The 24,648-nt window shown below is 39.0% G+C and overlaps 1 protein-coding gene across 6 annotated transcripts in view; it reads right to left on the bottom strand.

The window, feature by feature from the left end:
• RYR2 (ryanodine receptor 2) overlaps positions 1-24,648 on the bottom strand; it is a 799,701-nt gene that overhangs the window by 337,582 nt on the left and 437,471 nt on the right. For all 6 annotated transcript variants that reach the window (XM_032137647.2, XM_032137648.2, XM_058430777.1 and 3 more), the window contains 6 exons: positions 16,895-17,013; positions 15,768-15,901; positions 12,128-12,369; positions 7,968-8,160; positions 5,276-5,492; positions 2,378-2,482 (listed from right to left, as the gene is read on the bottom strand). In XM_032137647.2, the coding sequence (XP_031993538.1) occupies positions 2,378-2,482; positions 5,276-5,492; positions 7,968-8,160; positions 12,128-12,369; positions 15,768-15,901; positions 16,895-17,013 (1,010 nt within the window). The remainder of the gene's footprint in view (positions 1-2,377; positions 2,483-5,275; positions 5,493-7,967; positions 8,161-12,127; positions 12,370-15,767; positions 15,902-16,894; positions 17,014-24,648) is intronic.

The raw sequence follows: 24,648 nt of genomic DNA, 5'->3' as shown, positions 1-24,648 counted from the left end.
CCCAAAGAAATGATAATTTCTTCAAAAAAAAATCCAGCACGCTAGGTAGCTAAGTATAAATTGCTCCAAAGAAAAACATACTTGAATACTTCAAAACCTCATTTAAAATGTTAATGAATTTATGAAATTAGCATAGTAACAGGCACATATCTTAGTCTAGAATAATAGACATCACAAGGTCAAGGATTGTAACTACACTTCACAAAAAGGAGTTTCAGGGAAGGTCTTGGAAAAGAAGCAGGCTGCAAATCATACATTGGATGAGAGAATATTTCCTGCACCAGCAAAGGTGTGGGTGCTAACACAAGAGCAGCAGACCAAGGGCTTAGTGTCTCCCCCAGAGGTACATCAAGCCCAGTGTTGCCTCAACTGGCCTCAGACCCAGCAAAGGATAACTTGAGTCAATTGCAGGCAAGAAGGCCCCGCGGCACTGTATTATCCTTTAATATCTGAAAACCCGAAGAGTGTCCTGAACATGGCAGGAATACAATGTATGGTATCAAACAGAACTAAATTTAACTGGAAAAATCAATAACAATGAGACTTTATATTTTAGTCAGTTCTTAAAGAAGAAACACACCTAAGGCTTCACTGCAAAACATAATCATTTAGGTGAACTTACTGGGAGTTCGCAGTGGAGATCATCTTAGAAGCCCACTGAAATATTTGCTATTACAATATTGGGTTTTGCTGTTTGTTTTACATTTTGTTTGTTTGTTTGTTTGTTTTTTAATGGGAACTTTTTAAAAAATCTTCCTGGCCTCTAATCATCTTTTCCTATTTTTGAAACTTCTGGGGAATGTTGCCTGTAATTCATCTGGCAATTGATTACTTACTCATTTGTAGCGTCTCTCTTCCTACTGACTAATAGATGGTTCAGTCTCTTATTTAGCATTTATACATGTCCTTCAATTTTAAGAATTGATGAGGCCGGGTGTGCCTGTAATCCAGCCTGTAATCCCAGCACTTTGAGAGGCTGAGGTGGCCAGATCACCCGAGGTCAGGAGTTCGAGACCAGCCTGGCCACATGGTGAAACTGGTCTCTACTAAAAATACAAAATTAGCCGGGTGTGGCGGTGCATGCCTGTAAAACCAGCTACTTGGGAGGCTGAGGCAGGAGAATCGCTTGAACCCGGGAGGTGGAGGTTGCAGTGAGCCAAGATCGCACCACTGCACTCCAGCCTGGGTAACAAGAGCAAAACTCTATCTCAAAAAAATAAAAAAAATTGATGAACGTAGCACAAAACTAGGTACCCAAGTGTTTGTTGGTGTAACGAATGTCTCACTATCATTTAGTTAGTAAAAGCATCCCATTTTCTGGTCATGCTTCAGCAAGCCTTACAGTGACTTGCAGTCACTTTCTAAATTCTGTCTTAGAAAACCTTGATTCCAGTCTTGGAGCTGCTACTCACTAGCTGTGTGATGCCTGCCAAGGCATTTAGCAACTGCAAGAACTCTCCGCTAGGTCATCCCCAGTACAACTGAAATAATAACACAACCCAGTTCACTGTAATGATAATTTGACTTAATAATCTGTATGTGAGAATGCAAAACACTGAATAAATTTATAAATATTACTGAGTAGTGTGGAGTATCACATGATACCACTACTAACATTATATTAAGTATTCTTTATTTAGAGCTCAATGCAATAAACTATGATGGGTAAATACATTAATTTCCACATTCAGTCAGGTATAAGAAAGTGTTATAGCCTTCAGGACACTTAGAATAATATCATACAAATGAAAGTATTACCATGGTTTTGACACAAACAAGTACATGATATACAGTAGGATTACACAGGAAGTTGTTTGTTTTAAATCTAAATTTTATTAAGTTGTAAACTAAGATCTTTAGCAAAGTATCATTTAGAAGCATGTGCAATCATGATTTCTCAGTCTTCATTCTACCTGTGAAACCAACTAGGAACATTTGCCCACAGGTCTCCACTTTTACACACAATTGGAACTGAAAGAAAAGAAACATCAGCGAGGGAAAAGTAAATTGCCTTCTTTTCATTTTCAGTTTTCACTTTCAGTTTCACTGGGATTTTTTAAGTGGCTTAAAAATCAATGCCTATTATCTGTATATGTTAACCTTGATTTGAAAATATAACTTTCAGCCCAGAGACTGATAACTTTCCATTGTCTAGACAGCTAGACCATCCTTCAGTGAACCTGCCAATAATGCCTGTCAGCCCCATTAACGACAATAATGTAATAAGGCAAAACTGCACAAAGACTAATGTGTAGGGGGAAAAACATCAATCCAACTAACTGATTGATGTCACTCCATAGCAGGAAAAGGGAGAAAAAGTTATGTTTTCAGAAAGATGTATTCAAAGAATCCGAAAATAAATTTCAAAATTACGTACCGGACCATACTGCCAGCCAAGCTCAATTTTATTCATAACCCAGAGTTCATGGATATTCTCTGCCAGCTTTTCTCTTATTCTTTCTAGATGAGGAGGCAACACGATCTAAAATTTACAAAAAGAAAAAAGACACATCAGAAACAAATGCAATAAGATGCGGTGCCAACGGTCTTCACTGCAAATCGAACTAAATAAAACTGCCTCATAAACCAGTAATCATAGAACAAAGTTCTAAGCCATTTATTTCACGACATTCTTTTTTTTTTTTCCTTTGAGACGGAGTCTAGCTCTGTTGCCCAGGCTGCGGTGCAGTGGTGCGATCTCGGCTCACTGCAAGCTCCGCCTCCCGGGTTCACACCATTCTCCTGCCTCAGCCTCCCGAGTAGCTGGGAATACAGGCACCTGCCACCACGCCTGGCTAATTTTTTGTATTTTTAGTAGAGACGGGGTTTTGCCGTGTTAGCCAGGATGGTTTTGATCTGCTGACCTCGTGATCCGCCCACCTTGGCCTCCCAAAGTGCTGGGATTACAGGTGCGAGCCACTGCACCCAGCCTTCATGACATTCTTTAAATAAATTTGGGGGCTTTTTTTTTTGACAACTTAGGTTTCCAAATCAATTTATGAGCCGCCAAAAAAAAAAAAAAAAAAAAAGGAGTGTTGGTGGGGACAACCGAAAGATGTTTAATGGATATGGGGCTACTACCAAGGAATGTATGACTTAAAATGAGAAATCACCCCAAAGCTCTTACACCAACTGGGCCAGCATTCATAAGCCAGGGTAAAGGCAATTCAGAGTCCACATTGTAGTCCATCGGATCTTTGAGCATGTAAATGTCTGACTAGTGATTGATGTCTTCCCCTACACTCTACTCTGTTACTGTTAGTGGTTTCTAAATATAAGCTTCACAGAAAAGAAACAAAATCTTTACATGTTCCCATTAAAAGGAAAAAAATTGAATGTTCATAAAAAACCCAAGGTAAGGGACTGGTTGTTTACGTCTTGATTAAGCACTTCTGTGTGACCCCACAGCTAGTCTCACAACACATAGAGTGGGCAAATGACCACAATGCCCAAAGACGAGGTGGCATTCCCACGTGAAGCAGGTGATAATTGTTTCCTTTCCCTGATAGAGGTTATCTGGGTCTCAGGTAATCCTTAAGGTTCTACCATATCATCTAGTTGTTCATTTCTAGTCTCCCAAATATTTTATCCTATAAACTTAGGTTGCACTACACATATCCTCCCACCTTTTAGCAATGGGTGATGCAAACTGAATTTTGGCCATGAACAATGTTTGCATGTTTATTTTAACAACATGATATAAAAAGGGGGAACAAGAAATACGATTTGAGGAGCTAAAAATCTGATTGCTAAGCAACTGAAGCTTCGGAGGCATGGTATTAATTCAACTTCAGACTTTGGAAGCAATGTCTTTGATCTTTAAAAACTAAGAAACAAACTTTGAATATCTAACCAACCTCACTGAAGCTACTTCACCATCTATATAAATTGATATTTAATTCATTGCCAACCTCAGAACACCATTACATCTATGAAACAGAAAAAGAGGAACAACAGCTAACATTTGTTGGGTGACTATTTGCCAAGTAATATGGTATCTATTAACTATGACAAACATACTCTAAGCATCCCAGTAAAGAAGGTGAGCAGCGCCCCTAAGGGAAGAGTACTTGATGTCAGGCACTTTGACTCTAGAGTTCATGATCTTAATCTCTAAATTAAGACACTAGAGTTCATGATCTTAATCTATACCCAAAATAAAAGTCAGTTAAATATCTTCCAAATAAGTGTATCGAAGAAGGAAATTAGAAGAAATTAAAAACTCCATGTTTCCTATACAGTATCCTCATCTTTCTCTATATTTTCCTTAGATTCTCACAGGAGTGTGAACCCTATTGTGAACTGCACACTCCTTATGAGAATCTAACTAACACCTGACGATGTGAGAGAGAACAGTTTCATCCCAAAGCCGTCCCCACCTTCAACCCCAGCCCACCGGCTCGTGGAAAAATTGTCTTCCAGGAAACCGGTACCTAGTGCCAAAAAGGTTGGGGTCTTAAGAACTACACTGTAAGATCAGTATGTGTCACATCTGTATGATATTACTTCAAGTGCAGTACATTACCCCAGATATTAAATCATCTTAATATTATTATACCTTAAAATTTCTTGTACTATTTTTGTCACTAAGTTCCACCTGTTGCTATTATTGCCTATTTTTAAAAGTATAATATGCACTTTATAAACTAAGTAATATTAATTATTTTAATAAAACTTTAAAGACAACCATGAACAGTGTTATTAACACCTTAGGTTGTAATCTGTTCGTACATTAGGGGATCAGTTTATTGGGTTGGGAAAACTACTTAAAACACAGAATAGAGGCCGGGCACAGTGGCTAATGCCTATAATCCCAGCACTTTGGGAGGCCAAAGCAGGTGGATCACCTGAGGTCAGGAGTTCAAGACCAGCCTGGCCAACATGATGAAACCCCATCTCTACTAAAAATACAAAAATTAGCCAGGTGTGCCGGGCACCTGTAATCCCAGCTACTTGGGAGGCTGAGACAGCAGAATCGCTTGAACCCAGGAGGCAGAGGTTGCAGCGAGCCGAGATTGCACCACTGCACTCCAGCCTGGACAACAGAGCAAGATTCCATCACAACAACAACAAAACACAGAATAGAATAGAAAATGAGTGAGTGGACACGGTAAAGGTAAGTGTTATTTTGTGAGACTCATTTCAGTCCTACATGTCAACTGTACAACTGTATTACTGTGAAATCCATTCCTATGGGTTGTGGTCCAAGTGTAAAGCCACCGTGTATCAGAATGACTGCAATACCAGCGATTGCTGTTCGAGTGGATCTTGGTACCTGGCTGGTATCCACGGGGATGGGCGTGAAGGCAGCTTGTGTCAGGGAAACCGTGGGGCCCAGCAGGTCGCGTGTGTAAGTTCTTTCTTGCTTGTACTCTCGGCTGTGTTCCACTTTCAACTTTTCTTTTGGCAGAACAGCTTCGTAACAAGGAGCATATCCAGGTGGAGGAAGAAATTTGAATTCTCCATGTCGCCCCCCAAGCAGAAAGCGTACTCTAAAAAGGATGCATGTTAGAGTCAATTTTATCTCTGGTGTACATTAAAGTTTTCTAATCAACAAAATCTTAGGGAAAAATTATTAGTACAAAAGTAATTTTATCAGAAGCCACATTTTCCCCTAAGTACCATCATAATGTGATCACCTGAGAATTCAAGGACCTCTAATTGTAAAAGGTAAAACATGAGGACATCATATTCATCAAAAGAGAAAACCTGCTTAAGTTAATTAATGGGTCCGTGAAGACATCAGTCTGCTGGAGAAGTAACCAAAAGCACACGCACCACATTCTTATGGGAATGAAGTGCATGTCCATAATAACTGGTCACTTAATGTCCCAAAGTACCCACATAATCGACAGATAAAGAAAAGACCTGATCTAAATATCTATATGCTTAAAATTACAGGACTTAACAAGGAATGAGGGGAAAAACCAGTCACTTTTCTTTCTTTTTTTTTTTTTTTAGATTCTTTTTTCACATTCTTGGTCACTTTTCAATGTCCAATTTCCTCATGAAATTCTCTGAAGCAGGGGTCCCCAACCCCCAGGCCACGACAGGTACCAGTCTGTGGCCTGTTAGGAACCAGGCTGCACAAGGAAGGAGGTGAGCTGTGTGGGCAAGAGAGCATTACCGCCTGAGCTCTGCCTCCTGTCAGATCAGCAGTGGCCTCAGATTTTCACAGGAGTGCGAACCCTATTGTCAATTGTGCCTATGAGGGATCTGGGTTGCTTATTCCCTATGAGAATCGAACTAATGCCTGATGATCTGAGCTCGAACAGTTTCATCCTGAAACCATCCCCACCTTCAACCCCAGCCCTGGCCCATAGAAAAATTGTCGTCCACAAAAGCGGTGCCTAGGGCCAAAAAGGTTGGGGACTGCTGCTTTAAAGGAGATTCTGATGTCACTTCAACTTGAAGAAAGCAGGTAACATTATCGCTGTTCATCATTTTCAACAACAAAAAAGAACTTACTAAAATATTTTATACATTCTGCTCATTTAAGCAAAACTATTTTAATCTGAGTTCCATTGAACAACACTTTTTGAAACAGTTAAATGATATCTATTTCCTGGGGCTCTCAGGTTTACAAAAATAAATTTAAATTTTTCATTTTCCTTGTAATTCTTTTTTTTGTGTGTGTCAAGTTCTCACTCTGTTGTTCAGGCAGGGGTGCGGTGACACAGTCACAGGTTACTACAGCCTCCAGCTCCTGGGTTCAAGTGATCCTCCCAACTCAGCCTCCCAGGTAGCTAAGACTACAGGCATATAAAACTAGGTGCTAATTAAAGAAACAAAACAAAACAAAACTTTGGCAGAGATAGGGTCTCACTGTGTTGACCAGGCTGGTCACAAACTCCCGACCTTAAGCAATCCTTCCACCTCGGCCTCCCAAAGTGCTGGGATTACAGGTGCAAGCTACTGCACCTGGCCATAATTCTTTTTCTAATTTGTGTATCAGGTCCAGTCCAAAAAAATAAATAAAAGCAAAGAAAAGTGAGGAAAAATAAAAATGTTAAAACATTCCAGAAGCTTATAGAAACATAATTTGTATAAATACATCAGAAAAAGTAACTGGTACGTGGATAGCTAATATTCACGATTACTCTGTTCCTTCTTCAACATGATGCTTTTGTAACTAGGAATTATTCCTGGGAGAATTATAACTAAAAGAATAACTAAAACAAAGGGAGTCCTTCTAAGTGTACAGGTGTGTGTGTTTATAAAAATAAATGACAGAGTACTTATTATAACAGACCATCATTTATCAAAGTTTCATTTGCAGAACTACAATGGATTATCACTTTAATTTGTTTTCCTCCGGTAATAGCAAAAAAGGAAAGAGTGTGAGAAAACCATCTTGGCACCACTGACCATGGGCAGAGAAGAAAGGAATAAAGAGAAGAAAGGTGGAGGAACACTGAAGAAAGCCATCTGGGCCTCATCAACAAAAAGGATATTTAATTTCTATTGAAATAAGGGGGTGTGCAATGGGGTGAGGAACTACGTCTTAAAAAAGGAAAACGAGAGATTGCGCCACTGCACTCCAGCCTGGGCGACAGAGCGAGACTCCATGTCAAAAAAAAAAAAAAAAAAAAAAAGGAAAATGGATGAAAATATAAGAAAATGAGCAGTATTTTTTTAAACAGCCTTGTTCATTTCATCTAAATAAATGAACTAAAAAAAAAACAAACAAAGAAAACAAACTTTGAAATAGTTCAGGACACTGGTTTGACGGAGACTGCCCACATCTAAACACAGTGGGATCCATAAACAAAGCATTCAGCCTTGCACGATGCCCCTCTTAGGTGAGTCTTACCTCCTCCTTCAAGACACAGGCAAAATGCGCAGAGGACAGGTGCCCAGGAGAGACAAACAATGGTTAGAGAAGCAGGGCAACGGCAGTGCAGAGTCTTCTGTGGAGGTATGAGAAATGAGAAAGGAAAGAGACCAAAAAACATAGACATACTAACTTTATTCCTGCAGAGAAACTAACGACTGGAAAGAAGAGGCCGTCGATGTTGAAATTCTCGAACATTCCTTGAACAGGTTGTCCATTAATTCGGAACGAGATGCTTGGGGCACTCAGATCTAAACAGCAACTGATGACATCATCAGTTCTTAACAGATGTTGGTTTGGTGAGCTTACAGTACGAGCAATACAACCTAATGGGGGGAAAAACATTAAGGAAGGTCATGTATTTTTTATCTCAGAGGATCAGCTTCAGAGCCAAAGTCAAAAGATTTGAATAGGTAGTGACAAACCAATGCACAACATCAGAAGGAATAAATCTTGAATGTAAACGCATGTTACATGTTAAACTCTTTGTCAAAAAAAAAAAAAAAAAAGATTATTTCAGGAGTCAGGCTGCTACCTATGTTGTAAAATGGACCTTCTGATAAGCAGAAATTTCTGCATGTAGATGGATGGCAACTGATCCAGAAATTATCTAAGAGCAGATTATATAATGATGTCAAAGGAACATCTCCAGGGACTTCAAATAGCTACCTTACCATCTACTACTTGTAGGACCATAACCGAATTACTTAACCTCTATTAATTTTGATGTTTTATAAACAGAACACCAAATACCGTCACCTTGTTTAGTTCTTTTGATGATTAATGTTTTACAAGTAACAGAGTCTCAGGCACAGCAGGTACTTCATCTCAGTCCCTTTTTCAAATGCTAAACTCCCTTCATTCTATCAATTTAAAATAAAAATATATAAAGACAACGAAAGCAGAAAATATGATCATTCATTCCTGCAGCACGTTGTTTATTGTGAGATAACTATAGGCCAATTGGCCTATAGTTTTGCATTTATTTCACACGAGATCTTGGTTGGCTTCTTAAGTAAAGCAGGATATAATTGGAGGTGTGAAAATGATATTGGATAAATGTTATTTCTTGCCCTGGCAAGACCAACCTATGATCTAAGCCCATTCCTGATTCTAAGAACTCCTTTGCTAATTAGTCCCAAGAGCATCTGCTTCTCACTGCACACGGGAAGAAAAGAAGGTAAGGTCCTCCCAAACACACATGCTCACAAACATAAACGAAACCTTCAATTTGAGCAAAGACAAAAATAGACTTTGTGATACATGCTTTGTATTGTTAATAATTCTTTTTATTTGTAGCATGCCAATATCTCTACAAAGGACATATTTGAAATGCCAGTAGTAGAGAATACCTATTTTTTTTAATGTGGACACTTTTTATTTTACCAATATTCAAATTCACAGGCAATAAATTCACTATCAAGTGTCTCTTCTAGAATTCCCTGAATATAACAAAGGCAGCTTTTTAAAAAAATCATATAAAAGCAATGCAGAAAAAGGTCTAGTTTCTTGTTTGTACCAAGATCTGTAGCTAATAGCAATGTTATTTACAAGGTATCTATTATAATCAAATATATTTTTCACTTTGAGGGATATGATAGCTTTATAGATCCTGTATTAGAAACCTGTACCCATCTTTCCTGTACATTCCTCCACACTAATTCTATATTTAAATTCTCTCAAAGCACCAAGATTTTTTATACTTTTGGCTCTCTCAAACACCTGGGACCTGGATTCCCAAAATCCAGTTCTGCAGTGACAGAGAGGAAGTGAAGCAACACCACAAAGTTTAAATTGAAGAGAAGAAATGAAGACATAGCTAAAAACTTTTGCTTATGAGCCCAATCCTTGTTCCAACAAATACTGCCACTCTCCAATTACAAAATGTTAAGTGGCAGAGAATGTGCTCTATCCTGGAAATCACTGATATTTGATACTTCAAATTGTACATCAACCATTAAGAAGAAAACAGGACAATGACCCCCAAGAAGGTTATCTCTTACTATGAATTCGAGTTTCATAACTCACATTCCAACTAATTTAGATTTGTCTTCATTAATTACGAATCTAAAATAAACAAAGCATTTAATAGACCCCCAGTGGCTTAAGAGAAAATACTTTTCAACTATAGGCATGATATGATACATATTTTCCTGACATTTAAAAAAAATGAATAAAATTTCAAGATGCTTTTCTCCTGAAATTCCACTGCCTACCATCCTCTCTGGTACATGTCCACAGATTCACTAAATTTTTTGTTGTTGTTCTTATTGTTCTATTTAACAGATACTTTGTAATAAAAGGTATAATGCATACATTTCAATTCCATAAGAACCAGGTACTTCTAATGTATTGAAAGAAAAAGCTTCAAGTTGAATACAAAACAAAAATAGTAAAATATGTTATTATATGGAGAGACTAAATGAAAGCAACTTGGCACTGTCGATCAATGTTTTTTTTTTAATCTAATATCTGTGTAATGGGAAAACAAGTTAACGTGTTTCATTTATTTATTTGAGTACTTATTTCCTGTAGAGCAATACTAGGAGCTAGAGAGAGAGGGGGTAATAGTATCTAAAGGATTATAGTTAAAACGTTTTATAACATGGACATTAGCCCTATTTTGTGTTTAATAGGTCTTCTGAAGTTAGGGCTCTTTCTCTCTGGTTGGTCAGCAGGACAGTTTTCCTAAGGGAACAAGGCACTGTGACTATGGTCTGGCTGGCATAGGTCGCCTTTGTACAAAGCAGTCTACAGTACTGTGAGGACTCCAACCACATTCCTCAGAGATTAGATGAAATATGCAAAACACAGCTTCAACCCCATAAATATATATATACCTTTTATGTACTCACAAAAATTAAAAATTGAGGCTGGGTATAGTGGCTCACACTTGTAATCCCAGCACTTTGGGAAGCGGAGGCAGGCAGATCACTTGAGACCAGGAATTCAAGATGAGCCTGGCCAACATGGTAAAACCCCGACTCTACTAAAAAATATATAAAAATTAGCCAGACATGATGGTGCAAGCCTGTAGTTCCAGCTATTCAGGAGGCTGAGGCATGAGAATCACTTGAACCCGGGAGGCAGAGGCTGCAATAAGCCAAGATTGCACCACTGCACTCCAGCCTGGGCAACAGAGTAAGACTCTGTCTCAAAAAAAAAAAAAAAAAAAAATTAAAAATTCACAAAAAAACAAAATATAGCTTCCTCTCTTCTAGACAACTGAGCTATTGGCACTCAGTGAAGAAAGAATTCAGTAAGTATCATTGTTAGCTACAACTACATGGAATGCTTTTAGATATAAACTCATTACCATAAAGTCTTAGGTGTAGTTCAATTTATTTCTTATTTTTCATAAGCTTTTAGGCCCATAAAGCATTCATAAATGTCTATCATCTGTACTCCACAAGAGGCAAAGTTCAGCTTTATAACTTAAGGTAACTTTCTGTATCTTTCATATGCTAAATAATTTATAAACTATGCCAAGATCACACCAGGACTATATTCCAAATGCAGCTTCATTAATATAAGCTTATGTTTGCAGAATCCAGATGAATTTTCACATCTAAAAAATCTACATAATCAAGAGCTAAGCTTTTAAATGGAGCTAACCAAACTCTACTTCTTCAGGAATCAGAGAAAATAATATTATTTTTTAATATATAGTATTCATTTTTAATATATATTCAACCATCAAAGCTAAGAGTTGGTAGCTGGTGAAATGACCTATTCCTTTATTTTTAAACCATTTTATACTTCTGAAACAAAGTGTCATTTGTTATGATCTGAGTCCTCATACCACACTTTACAAATTATTGATTTCCCACCATTACATTATCTAACAGAAGGCTCAACTTAGTCTATTTCTTCCCATTATTTTCCAAGGTTTGTTTTTTGTTCTTTTATATTGGCAGCTAAAGCTTTAAACATACCAATTAAAGCAGAAAACTCACAAGTTTCTTGCAGTTCATTCATGCTTTGGAATGCACTCTTTAAATACACAGTATTGTTCCTAAGCAATACACTCTTATTTAAATTTACTCTTTAAACACACAGCATTGTTCATAAGCTCGGCAGTCCCTTGGAAATGTACTATAATTTTAAGTATTTTCTTTTACCCCTAGTGAAATACTGCTTTTTCCTCAACACTCTTGCTCATCATCTCAATGCTAAACTTCTGAATAATTAATACCCTATAGAAGTACCCAATGGAAGCAGCACCAATAGCTTTCAGAAATGCCTAGCAAAAGATCTTCTGGAACACGGTGAAAGAAAATGGATAGCACGTACCTGACCAGAGATGAAGGCCATCAAATCCATAGGAGAAGAGGTCATCTCCAACACCATTTCCACCCCACTCTTCGCCCCCTCCAGGGTAGGGAGAATACCCTTCAGTGGAAGCCCAGCCCACTCGCAGGTGAGTTGCTTCAGCTGTCACAAATGGCTCTGTGTGGTCCACCATCAATTCATAGTACCATTTCTTATACTGAGCAGAACCTTCACTGACGCCCAGAAAAATATTGGGTCTCATGCTTTAAAGAGACAGGAATCACATGTAAGAAAAGTCCAAACAAACCTTTCATTGTTTTCATTTACATCTCACAATTTTACTTTTGTATTTCATTTATTTTAATTTTATTGAGACAGACTCTTGCTCCGTTGCCCAGGCTGAAGTGCAGTGGCGCAATCATAGTTTATTGCAGCCACCATCTCCCAGGCTCAAGTAATCCTCCCACCTCAGCCTCCTGAATAACTGGCACCAAAGGCGAGTGCCACCATGCCCAACTAATTTTTTTTTTTTTTTTTTTAGTAGAGATAAGGTCTTGCAATGTTGCCCAGGATGGTATCAAACTTCTGAGCTCAAGTGATCCTCCTGCCTCGACCTCCCAAGTGCTGGAATAACAGGCATGAGCCACCGTGCCCAGCCACTTCTCACTATTTTAAACATTAGTCATGCTTCTCTAAGATGCCACATATTAAATGTATATTTCCTTAATTACTAAAAAATTATTAAAACTACCACTGAGGTAGTACACAGAGAAAGCCAGCTTCACTGTGAACATTCCATCAGCAGATTTGCTTCCGAGATTTCTTGGTGGTGTCACCCAAGGGACTAATGTTATTTTGTCTTAATTCCTCTTCAGCACGTTATGTATCATTAATTGTATTTAAGTCACAAACTGAGACACTCAGAGCAGACTTTTAGAATTAATGGAGTTATTAGGAATTCCGGACATGGAGAAATTTTCCTAAGCTAAGCTTTGTGTCACATGGGGTATGGGGCTGAGGTAGGTCATGTTGTTTATGAAGGAACCAAGATGACTAATAAGCTTTGTTGTTCATTATGCCTCACTGTGAACAGAAAAAATACAACAGCAAGTTGTATTTAATTCCATTTTAGGAGAGGACATATACCCTATGGTAATACCAGGTAGGAATGATTGAAGGTCTCAGAACATATTACTCATGAACGGCAGGTCTGTTATATGAAGAATCATGAAGGAAATCTTAAATCAATACTGTAAAACAAACAAAAACATAGAAGGTGTTTGGACTTTGCTTCCCAGCTCAGCAGAGGTAACATAATTTAATATGTAATTGACTTATTTTAAAAAGGAGCTCCTCAGAAGGAGCGAAGGAAAAAAACCAGCTGTATCCATTTCCCAACAATTTCCATTTTTCCAGCATAGTGTGGTTGGAAGTGTAGTTGGAAGACCATGGGTTTCCGAGTCAGAGAGAAAATTTGAGCATCCATTTGCTAGCTCTGTGACCTGGCACTAGTTATGAAACCTTGCTCATCCTCCATTTACCCTCCTGGAAAATGGGCTGGTAAACATCTATAAATTTAAGCATGTTGTGAGGATTGAATAATAGAATAAATGCAAAGTCTTTGCCATAGAGTGAATATGCAATAAGTATATATATATTATATATTTTTAAAAAACACATTAGCCGGGTGCAGTGGCTCACACCTGTAATCCCAGCACTTTGGGAGGCTGAGGCGGGCAGATCACGAGGTCAGGAGATCGAGGCCATCCTGGCTAACGCGGTGAAACCCTGTCTCTACTAAAAATACAAAAAATTAGCCGGGCCTGGTGGCGGACACCTGTGGTACCAGCTACTCGGGAGGCTGGGGCAGGAGAATGGCTTGAACCCAGGAGGCAGAGTTTGCAGTGAGCCGAGATCATGCCACTTCACTCCAGCCTGGGTGACAAAGCAAGACTCTGTCTCAAAAAAACAAAACACATCATAGAAATACACAACGAACCCCACATTTCTGTTTAAAACAGGATGAAGCTATCAGTTTCTCCAGGCTAGCTGCTAGATACAGTGTGTCAGTGTTACTACTATCACACACAGCATTTTGTTGATTGTAAGCAGTTATTTCTTATCATTTATTTATGTGTTCATTTGGGGGATGTGATGGTTAATATTGAGTGTCAACTTGATTGGATTGAAGAATGCAAAGTATTGTTCCCGGGTGTGTCTGTGAGGGTGCTGCCAAACGAGATTAACATTTGAGTCAGCGGACAGGGAGAGACAGACCCACCCTCAATCTGGGTGGGCACCATCTAATCAGCTGCCAGCACAGCTAGAATAAAAGCAGGCAGAAGAACGTGGAAAGACTAGACTGGTTGAGTTTTCCATCCTTCATCTTTCTCCCGTGCTGGGTGCTTCCTGCCCTTGAACATCGGACTTCCAAGTTCTTCAGCTTTTGGACTCTTGGACTTAGCAGTGGTTTGCCAGGGGCTCTCGGGCCTTCAGCCACAGGCTGAAGGCTGCACTTCTGGCCTCCCTACTTTTGAGGTTTTGGGACTCAGATGGGCTTCCTTGTTCCTCAGCTTGCCGACGGCTTATTGTGGGACTTCACCTGGTGATCATGTGAGTCAATGCTCCTTAATAAACTCCCTTTCACATATACAGCTATCCTATTCGCCCTGTGCCTCTAGAGAAGCCTGCCTAACACAGGGGATAAGAAAGGCAGTGTGGAATGGTGGTGTGGTGGTGGGCGCCTGTAATCTCCGCTACTCGGGAGGCTGAGGCAGGAGAATGGTGTGAACCTGGGAGGTGGAGCTGCCTTTCTTATCCCCTGTGTTAAGGGTGCACTTCTGGCACCATAGCTGGCACATGGTATTCAATGAACGTTAGGTGCCTTGGAAGGCAGATCTAACTGAAGATGTAGTTTTATTGGTTATTTGCATAATTTATTACATTTTGGACATTCTGTTTTTGATTGTACATAGCAGGTACCTCAAAATGATATTGAAGGGGCCGGGGCGCAGTGGCTCACGCCTGTAATCCCAGCAGTTTGGGAGGCCAAGGCGGGCAGATCACGAGGTCAGGAGTTCGAGACCATCCTGGCTAACATGGTGAAAACCCGTCTCTACTAAAAATACAAAAAATTAGCCGGGCGTAGTGGCAGGCGCCTGTAGTCCCAGCTACTCGGGAGGCTGAGGCAAGAGAATGGCCTGAACCTGGGAGGTGGAGCTTGCAGTGAGCTGAGATTGTGCCACTGCACTCCAGCCTGGGTGACAGAGCGAGACTCCATCTCAAAAAAAGAAAAAAACAATGATATCGAAGGATAGTATTTTTAGTTACATTCTAAGAAGATGTAAAGCACAATTATATACAACCATATACCTATACAGTTGTCAGGGTGGTCCTGAAGATGCCAATGGTTATCTATCTACATAGGAATGTGAACAAAACTCTTATACATGTTTGTGGCAAATCCGTATTTTGCTAGGTTCATTTATTATTATCCCATCTGATTCTTAGAGAAAAAGACATATTATTCACTGCAAAAATACAGAAAATAATACTATATGGTCTAATTTAAAAAACAGACCGTATAGTGTCAGCTACAGAGCAAGAACATTAATTCTTTTATTATGTTACCTGTCAGGTGACATTGTCTGTCTGAATTTACCTGCTGACATGGTTCACAAGACGTGTCTGCAATAACAAATCTCTTCCTGGTAAGAGGTTGTCACAGATGAGATGCTGGTTAGAACGGACTGCAACCCCATGGCAAACACAGAGTGAGCACAAGACATCCAGAACCTGAAAAGAGAAATTACTTTCAGCTGATCCTCCCTCCCTCCCTGCTTTCCCTCCCTCCCTCCCTCCCTCCCTCCTTCCTTCCTTCCTTCCTTCCAGACAGCATCTCACACTGTCACCCAGGCTGAAGTGCGGTGATGCGATCATAGCTCACTGCAGACTTGAACTCCTGGGCACAAAGAATGCTCCTACCTCAGCCTCTATAGGTGCATGCCACCACACCTGGCTAATTTTCTTTCTTTGTAAAGACAGGGTATTGCTATATTACCCAGGCTGGTCTCAAACTCCTGGCCTCAAGCAACCCTCCCATCTTGGCTTCCCCAATTACTGCAATGACAGGCATGAGCCACTGTGTGCAGGCACTTTCAGCTGATTCTAATCCCCCCTTCAGAATCAAGCACCAGCAGCACTTTTTTACAAAGCAAATGCATTCCTCCAGTTACATTTGACTCAGTTATTTAAACATTACTGTAGTTTCCCACTAATTTTCCAACTTTTCTTCATATACAAATTGAGAACTGTTCATGTTCTCACTGATGCTATGAATAAACACTAAACAATATTACTTGACCGTGATTAAGAGATGAAGGCCAGGCGTGGTGGCTCATGCCTGTAATCCCAGAATTTTGGGAGGCCAAGGCAGGTGGATCACCTGAGGTCAGGAGCTCAAGACCAGCCTGACCAATATGGCAAAACCCCGTCTCTACTAAAAATACAAAAATTAGCCGGGCATGGTGGCATGCACCTGTAGTCCCAGCTACTCGAGAGGCTGAGACAGGAGAATGCTTGAGACCTGGAGGCAGAGGTTGCAGTGAGCTGAGATGGCACCACTGCACTCCAGCCTGGGCGACAGAGCGCGACTGCATCTCAAAAAATAAGTAAGAGATGAAAAACACTCAAGAAAAATTTGACACACTTTTTAAAAGTTATTGTATTTAAAAAATACATCTAAAAGGATTTGAGAATTCATTCAGGGAAATAAAATAGTTCATTTACCTTGTGATTTCTTCCATGTTTGTCTAAAAGTGAGATAATGGATTTAATATGTCCTTCTTTAATAATATTTAGAGCTTCTGGACTTTCTACTAAAACACAGTGTAAAACTTCCAGAATGCCTAAAGATAAAACAAAGAAAGAGGAAAAAAAACCATGATTAATTGGTGTACAATGACCAGTGTCTTCCTTTTTCTATATATGTGCGTTCAGTACAACATGTAATTATCTGTGCTCAGTGTGACTGTTACAAGGCACTGTGATAGGTGACAGGTGGTGTTTGGGAGAGGGGACTAATATCCAAAGATGATGACATCACAGTTGAGGGAAGAAAAGGCAAACAACTGAGACATGGTGTTTAGCAGAGGAAGCAGGTAACGCTACCCGAAGGAGGGAGTAAACAAAGCAACACAGAGGTGGGGCCTTAAAGAATACGTTCATGACCATTTTCAGGCTTTGCAGGAAAGGAAGGGCAGTACGTACATAAGTAAAGTCTTGAACGTGGGGCATATCTGGTGTGCCTAATGTACAGAGTGAGTGGGGGAGGGGACAGGTGGGTTATGGCCAGTTTATGAAGCTTCTTGGCACTGAAAGTGTCATCCTGCAACAATGCATCCTAATCCATGGAGATCATAATATTCTCCTTGAGGTTTATAGTAGAAAAGATTTCTTAGTTTGTTAAATAAGAGAAATATGTAAAATAAGACAAAAATAAATAGAAATAACACAATGTATAAAACTGGATTAAAAATCGTGATATTTTTAGGTACCAGCCACCACAAAATATAAAATAGTATATGCCTTTTCTTAAAGTTTAAAAAGGAAAGAAGAGAAAATAAATTTCATTATCAGAAATTTTAGTGTGAACTTGTAAAGCTAAATGTGTACCTCTGCGTTCATGTTTTCAGAACAAGCTTGCCTTGTGAACAATGAGAATGGATCCCATTCACATCAATTAGACCCAACATACAGAAAACATCACCTCTAAGAGTTACACAGTATTGGGAAGGGCCCCAGATGAACCCCGTGGAAAGGCTCATACATCTCAAATGGAGTTAATATTCTTAGAAAAGAAATACAAAGTTTTACATTTACAAACGTATTATAGAATACAGAAGCAATTCTCTATGGCTGTCAGAATCTATATTTGATCCAAGCCCCAATCTATTACAAAACGAGGACTGTTAATGCTAATTTCTTCACTAATGACTTAGTTTGTTAAAATACAAATATATACTCAGCCAAAAGGATTTTGAGTTAAATTTTGGAGCTGTTCAAAATCAGCTGCTGTGTTCCAACAATGTGTAAGAGTTAAAAATCAAAGACAACAGAAAATAATAATACAAGAGGCTGACGAGTTAAAAGATCTTTATATAAGTACACTAAAACTGAATACCTTTTTTTTTTTATTTTGCTATTACTGAAAACGTAGGAACAAAATAAACTCATTCATTCTGTGCTAAAATAAAATCATGGAAATGGAAAAGCACTTTTAATAGACTGGTCATACTATCCTGATGTTTTTGTTTGTTTTCTCCCCATTATTGACTGCTATAGAGCACATGGCTGCCTTTTTATAAAAAATAATTTCAACTTTTATTTTTGATTCAAGGGATACATGTGCAGGTCTGTTACATGGATATATTGCATAATGCTGAGGTTTGCGGTACAATTGATCCCATCAACCAGGTAGTGAGCAAAGCCCAACCAATAGGTAATTTTTCAACCCTTGTTTCCATCCCCCTTCCCCCCGCTTACTAGTGCCTAGTCTATTGTTGCTATCTTTATGTCCATGAGTGCCCCTTGTTTAGCTCCCACTATAAGTGATAACACGCTGTATTTGCTTTTCTGTTCCTGCATTAATTCGCTTAGGATAACAACCTCCAGTCGCATCCATGTTGCTGTAAAGGACATGATGTCACTCTTATTATGGCTGCGTGGTATTCTATGGTGTATATGTACCACATTTTCTTTATCCAATCCGTAGTATTTCATGATGCATAGGTACCACATTTTCTTTATGCAGTTCACTGTGGATGGGCACCTAGACTGATTGCATGTCTTTGCTATTGTGAATAGTGATGCCATGAACATTTAAGCGCATGTGTCTTTTCGGTAAAACAATTGATTTTCTTTCAGATATATACCCAGTAATAGTCTTGCTGGGTCAAATGGTAGTTCTCTGTTAAGTTTTTCGATAAATCTCCAAACTGCTTTCCACAGTGGCTGAACTAATTTACATTCCCACCAACAATGTAAGCCTTTTTTCTTTTTGAGATGGAGTTTCACTTTTGTTACCCAGGTTGGAATGCAATGATGCAATCTCAGTTCACTGCAACCTCTACCTCCTGGGTTCAAGCAACTCTCCTGCCTCAGCCTCTGGAGTAACTGGGATTACGGGCACCCACCACCCGCCCAGGTAATTTTTGTATTTTTAGTAGAGATGGGGTTTCATCATGTTGGCCAGGCTGGTCTCGAACTCCTGATCTCAGGTGATCCGCCTGCCTTGGCCTCCCAAAGTGCTGGGATTACAGATGTGAGCCACTGTGCCCAGCCTGACTTTTTAACAATAGCCAAGAGTGAGTGGTATGAGATGGTATCTCATTGTAGTTTTGATTTGAATTTCTCTCTGGTGATTGGAGATATGGGTAGAATATTTTTCATATGTTTGTTGGCTGCTTGTCTGTCTTCTTTTGAGAAGTGTCTGTTCAAGTCTTTTGACAATTTTTTAATGGGGTTATTTGGCTTTTGCTCGTTGGGTTATTTAAGTTCCTTATAGATTCTGGATATTAGACCCTTGTCAGACGCATACTGCCTATTTTTATAAATAAAATTATATTGTGTATTCCACGCACCTGCATTTACATACTGTCTATGGCTGCTTTCACACTACAAAGGCAGGGTTGAGTGATTCTAACAGACCTCATGGTCCACGTGGCCTATAATAGTAACTGTCTGGCTGCTATGGTCTGAATGTTTTCGTCTCCCCGAAATTGATATGTTGAAATCCTAACCCCCAAGGCAATGGTTGTCACGCGCGTCCATGTGAAGAGTCTACCAACAGGCTTTGTGTGAGCAACAAGGCTGTTTATTTCACCTGGGTGCAGGCAGGCTGAGTCTGAAAAATGAGTCAGCGAAGGGTGGTGGGATTATCATTAGTTCTTATAGGTTCAGGATAGGTGTACAAAGTACATTCTTAAGGGAGGGGGAGGATATTACAAAGTACCTTCTTTTTTTTTTTTGAGACGGAGTCTCGCTCTGTCACCCAGGCTGGAGTGCAGTAGCGCAATCTCGGCTCACTGCAAGCTCCGCCTCCCGGGTTCACGCCATTCTCCTGCCTCAGCCTCTCTGAGTAGCTGGGACTACAGGCGCCCGCCACCACGCCCAGCTAATTTTTTTGTATTTTTAGTAGAGACGGGGTTTCACCGTGGTCTCGATCTCCTGACCTCGTGATCCGCCCGCCTCGGCCTCCCAAAGTGCTGCGATTACAAGTGTGAGCCACCGCGCCCAGCCTGCAAAGTACCTTCTTAAGGGTGGGGGAGAATATATGTATCGGTTAGGGTGGGACAGGAACAAATCACAATGGTGGAATGTCATCAGTTAAGGCTATTTTCACTTCCTTTGTGGATCTTGAGTTGCTTCAGGCCATCTGGATGTACACGTGCAGGTCACAGGCGATATGATGGTTTGGCTTGGGCTCAAAGGCCTGACAATGGTATTAGGAGATGTTCCCCTTAGGGAGGTGATTAGGTCATGAAGGTAGAGCCCTTAAGAATGGGATCAGTACTTTTATAAAGGAGGCCCCAAGGGAGCTTGCTGTCCCTTCCACCACGTGAGGACGAACTTTCTATGAGAAAGGAGGCCCTCAGGATGCCATATCTGCAGAAGCCCTGATCTTGGATTTCCCAGAATCTGGAACTGTGAGAAATACATTTCTGTAGTTTATAAATCACCCAGTTTATGATATTTTGCTACAACAGTCCTACTTGACTAAGACGCTAGCCTTTTTCAGAAAAAGATTGCCAATCGTGGAATACAATATAACCATTAAGAAAAAAGATCAAGAAGTTAAGACCAAGACCAATAAATTTTCTTGCTAAATAAACACTCATGAAGGCCCATAGAGTGAATAAACTGAATATATTAGAAAAGATATGACTAGATTTTGGAAGTAAATAGCGTATGTCACAAAGTGCAAAAATGGCTATATGAAAACAAATCCCTGATTTTTCTCCTATTTAGCCTAGTCTAATAGAAAGCTTTCAGAATTTGGGGTTTAACATTAAAACAGTTTCTTTGTTTTTCAATTCTACCAGGTGAGATCCAATAATAAACAGTTGAAAAACATTGACCACTTCTAATTCTATTAATTATGACAATAAAATGTCAGAGAAAACACGTTTTATTTTCAATTTTATTGGAATAAACTGAAATATGCAGGCAAATTAGATGGCCAATACCTTAAGAATAACCCTGGTTTATTGGAATAATTTTTTTTTGAGATAGGATCTTGCTCAGTTGCCCAGGCTGGAGTGCATTGGCATCATCATAGCTCACTGCAGCCTCAAGCTCCTGGGCTTAAGCAATCCTCCCACCTTAGCCTCCTGTAGCCTCCTGAGCAGCTGGGACTATAGGTGCATGCCACCATGCTGAGCTTTTTTTTTTTTTTTTTTGGTAGAGATAGGGGTGGTCTCATTATGTTGCCCAGACTGGTCTTGAACTCCTGGGCTCAAGCAATCCTCCCAACGGCCTCCCAAAGTGCTGAGATTATAGTCACGAGACACAGCACCCAGCCTGAAATAAATTTGATTTTTGATTTTATTGAAATAAACAGCAAATGTGCTTTTGTATAATAAAAAATTCTTAAAGGACAACAAATGAGAAACACCAAACAGTCCATTTTTAAATAAAAAAAGGAATAGGTATACAATATTATGTGTATATTTAAATTATGCTGATATATGCTTTGAACACTTGGGTGAAAAATGATGCGGAGAAACAGTGCTTAGTGAAGATTATATCAATAGTTATAACCATTTGATCACTAAATACTAAATACATTCAATAAGACCAAGAAATAGCTATAGTCATGAAGCTTATGGTTAGATTCTCAAATTTAAAAGCTTGGCAGATCATAACAGTATTATGGAATGAAAGAATTATAAATATACTACAAATTACTTAAAAAAATCTCAACCAATTACAATAAGGCAAAACAATTGAATTTTATGTTTTAATAAGTTTATAGAAATGATTTGAGAGAACCTTTTAATATCATAGAAATATATAATAACCAATGAAACTTTTTAAGAGTAGATCCAAAATAACATATACGTTATAAATGCAACTATGTAAAATATATTCATTTGTATAAAATACATATTTTAAAAAAGACCAGAAGTTATTACCTAAAAAGGTTAGTCTTGGTTATTGCTGGATTTGTATACTTCTCTCCCAATATTTCATAAATTCTGTGAAATGAGCATGCATAACTTTTATAGTAAGAAACATATTTTAAAAGAATCATAAAACAATAGGAAGTAATATCTACTTACATTGTATTTCTGCCACTAAATCTCAATACTTATTCAATTCATGCAACTTAATGAGGCCTGACAACAAATGGCCAGTAACATTAGCTGCCTTTCCTCTCTGCGGTATATAACTATAATTAACTTTTAATCTATGGAAAGAGTCTTTTAAGTCTTACACTTCATTCAAGTTATATAAACTTATTTTCATTCCATAAATTTGGAATAAGCATAAACAAAACCTGCCAGTTGCCACACAGAACACACAAATTACAGTACTAAGAGTTTATATTAGAATTCAGTATTGTACAGCAATAAACTAGGGTTGGTCTCAGGGTACTGGCCATTTAATATGCATGATTTACCTTAGTAGTGAGCAGTAACAAGGACTTAGGACGACTATTCCAGGTTGATTTCAAATATCATCTCCTAATTATCTTCTGGACATTTCAATGAGAATGGCTCTAAGTACCCCCAACTAACTTTTCCAAAAGCTGACATAACACCTTTCTTTGTACGTATATATGTAAAATTGCTTCTCTCATCCATCGTCCATCCATATATTCAAGCCAAAAACCTGAAGTCATTTTTGAATCCTCTTTCACTTTCTCATTTTCCCAAATCTAATTGTTAAAATTCATTAATCCTGTGTCCAAATTTATCTCCTAAACTCATCCTCTCCTTTCACTGAATAGCCTCTTACTATATCCTCTCCTCCAGTTTCTCCTCCCTCCCCAACCCATCCTCCAAACTGTAGGCGGTTATGCTGAAACACACATTTAATTAATGTCACTCCCTTGCTTAAAATCTTTAATGGCTTCCCAGACCTTCCAAGGTCAAAGTCCACTCCCCTTAGCATAGAATATCAGTCCCTACACCAGATAGTGCAACCTTCCTTTGCAGCCTCAATTCCTGCCACTTCCTCCCACAAACAATTAATATGTATACCTACATATGAATCATATATATTTATTAAGCACCTACCAGGTGCTGTTCCAAGGAATGGGATCAGCAGTGAACCAGACAGGCAAGGCCCTCTTGAAACTTATAGGAACTTGCCCACCTTCAATCCTTTGCTGATGTTATTCTCAGATCTAAATACACTCCCACCTTCTAAGACTGCAAAATCTCAATCAGCTTGCGAAGGTTGAAAGTTACCTCATGCCCTGGGACGAATTAATTATTCCTCCTTTTGTAGTAACAAGCACATTCACATTTTTAAAATTCTCATTTCAATCCCCCATTACAGAACGAGCCCTTGAGAGCAGATATTGATTTAATTTTGCCTCCTTGTCACCCAGCTCACTCTGACCCAGGGAAGGCCATCTCATGTTTGCCAAATGAATAAGTGAATGAATATAAATGGACTGTTGGTTCTCACATTCTGTTTAACAAAATAAATCTGCCATTTGTTTAGTTACTGATAACAAGATTCATAACTGTTAAGTGTAAATAGAATAACTGACATACTTTATATCTGGAGAATTTCATTTAAAACCGTTATTATTTTAAAGGTAGAAAAGACAGAAGACATAACACAGAGAATTTATGTTTCTTAGTGCTAGGATTTCCTTACCTGTGTTTTAATTTGAGGAAAAATTTTACTTGGTGAATTAGGCAAATTTCTGTGCTGTTTGTGTGTAGAACACAAAATTGAGGCTGCAGGCACTGCATGTTTAATACGTGCAAGTGTTTAGCCATTTGCCTTAAAACTGTTATGGTTGTAACTGTGAATTATTTATGTTCTCATGAGAAAGGAAAATCTCCAAGGATGTAACTAAATGTCTAGGAATAACTTAATGGTATTGGGAGTGGTGGCCAAGTGCTATGACGGGTAGAGAATATTCCTTATCATGTTTTTTGTAACCAAAAAAAAGTGGTCCTCTTTGCTTTTTACTGATAGACTTAGACTTTTGTTACTTGACTTACAAATCTGTAGGAACTTCATTAGAGGTCAAAGTTGACTTTGCTATCGTATATTCACAGGTCACAACTCTCAGGCTGTCTGAGGTTGAACAAAATTTGTTGAGAATCTGTATAGAGAAACTAGAAACAAGCCACAGGGCAAGAGTGCTGTATGTAGGTTGACTTTACCTACCAAGAAGAATCTAGCCTGGGGATTTTGCCCCATCGCAAGTAGGCATAAGCTTACATTTGGGAGAAGGAGGGAATGGAATTAGACTGGTAGCCACACAGGCACAGGAGGTCAACGTGGGGACAAAGCAA

The sequence above is a fragment of the Hylobates moloch genome, unplaced genomic scaffold (assembly GCF_009828535.3).
Source record: "Hylobates moloch isolate HMO894 unplaced genomic scaffold, HMol_V3 SCAFFOLD_18, whole genome shotgun sequence".
Lineage (NCBI taxonomy): Eukaryota > Metazoa > Chordata > Mammalia > Primates > Hylobatidae > Hylobates > Hylobates moloch.
This window is presented reverse-complemented; position numbering and strand designations above follow the sequence as displayed.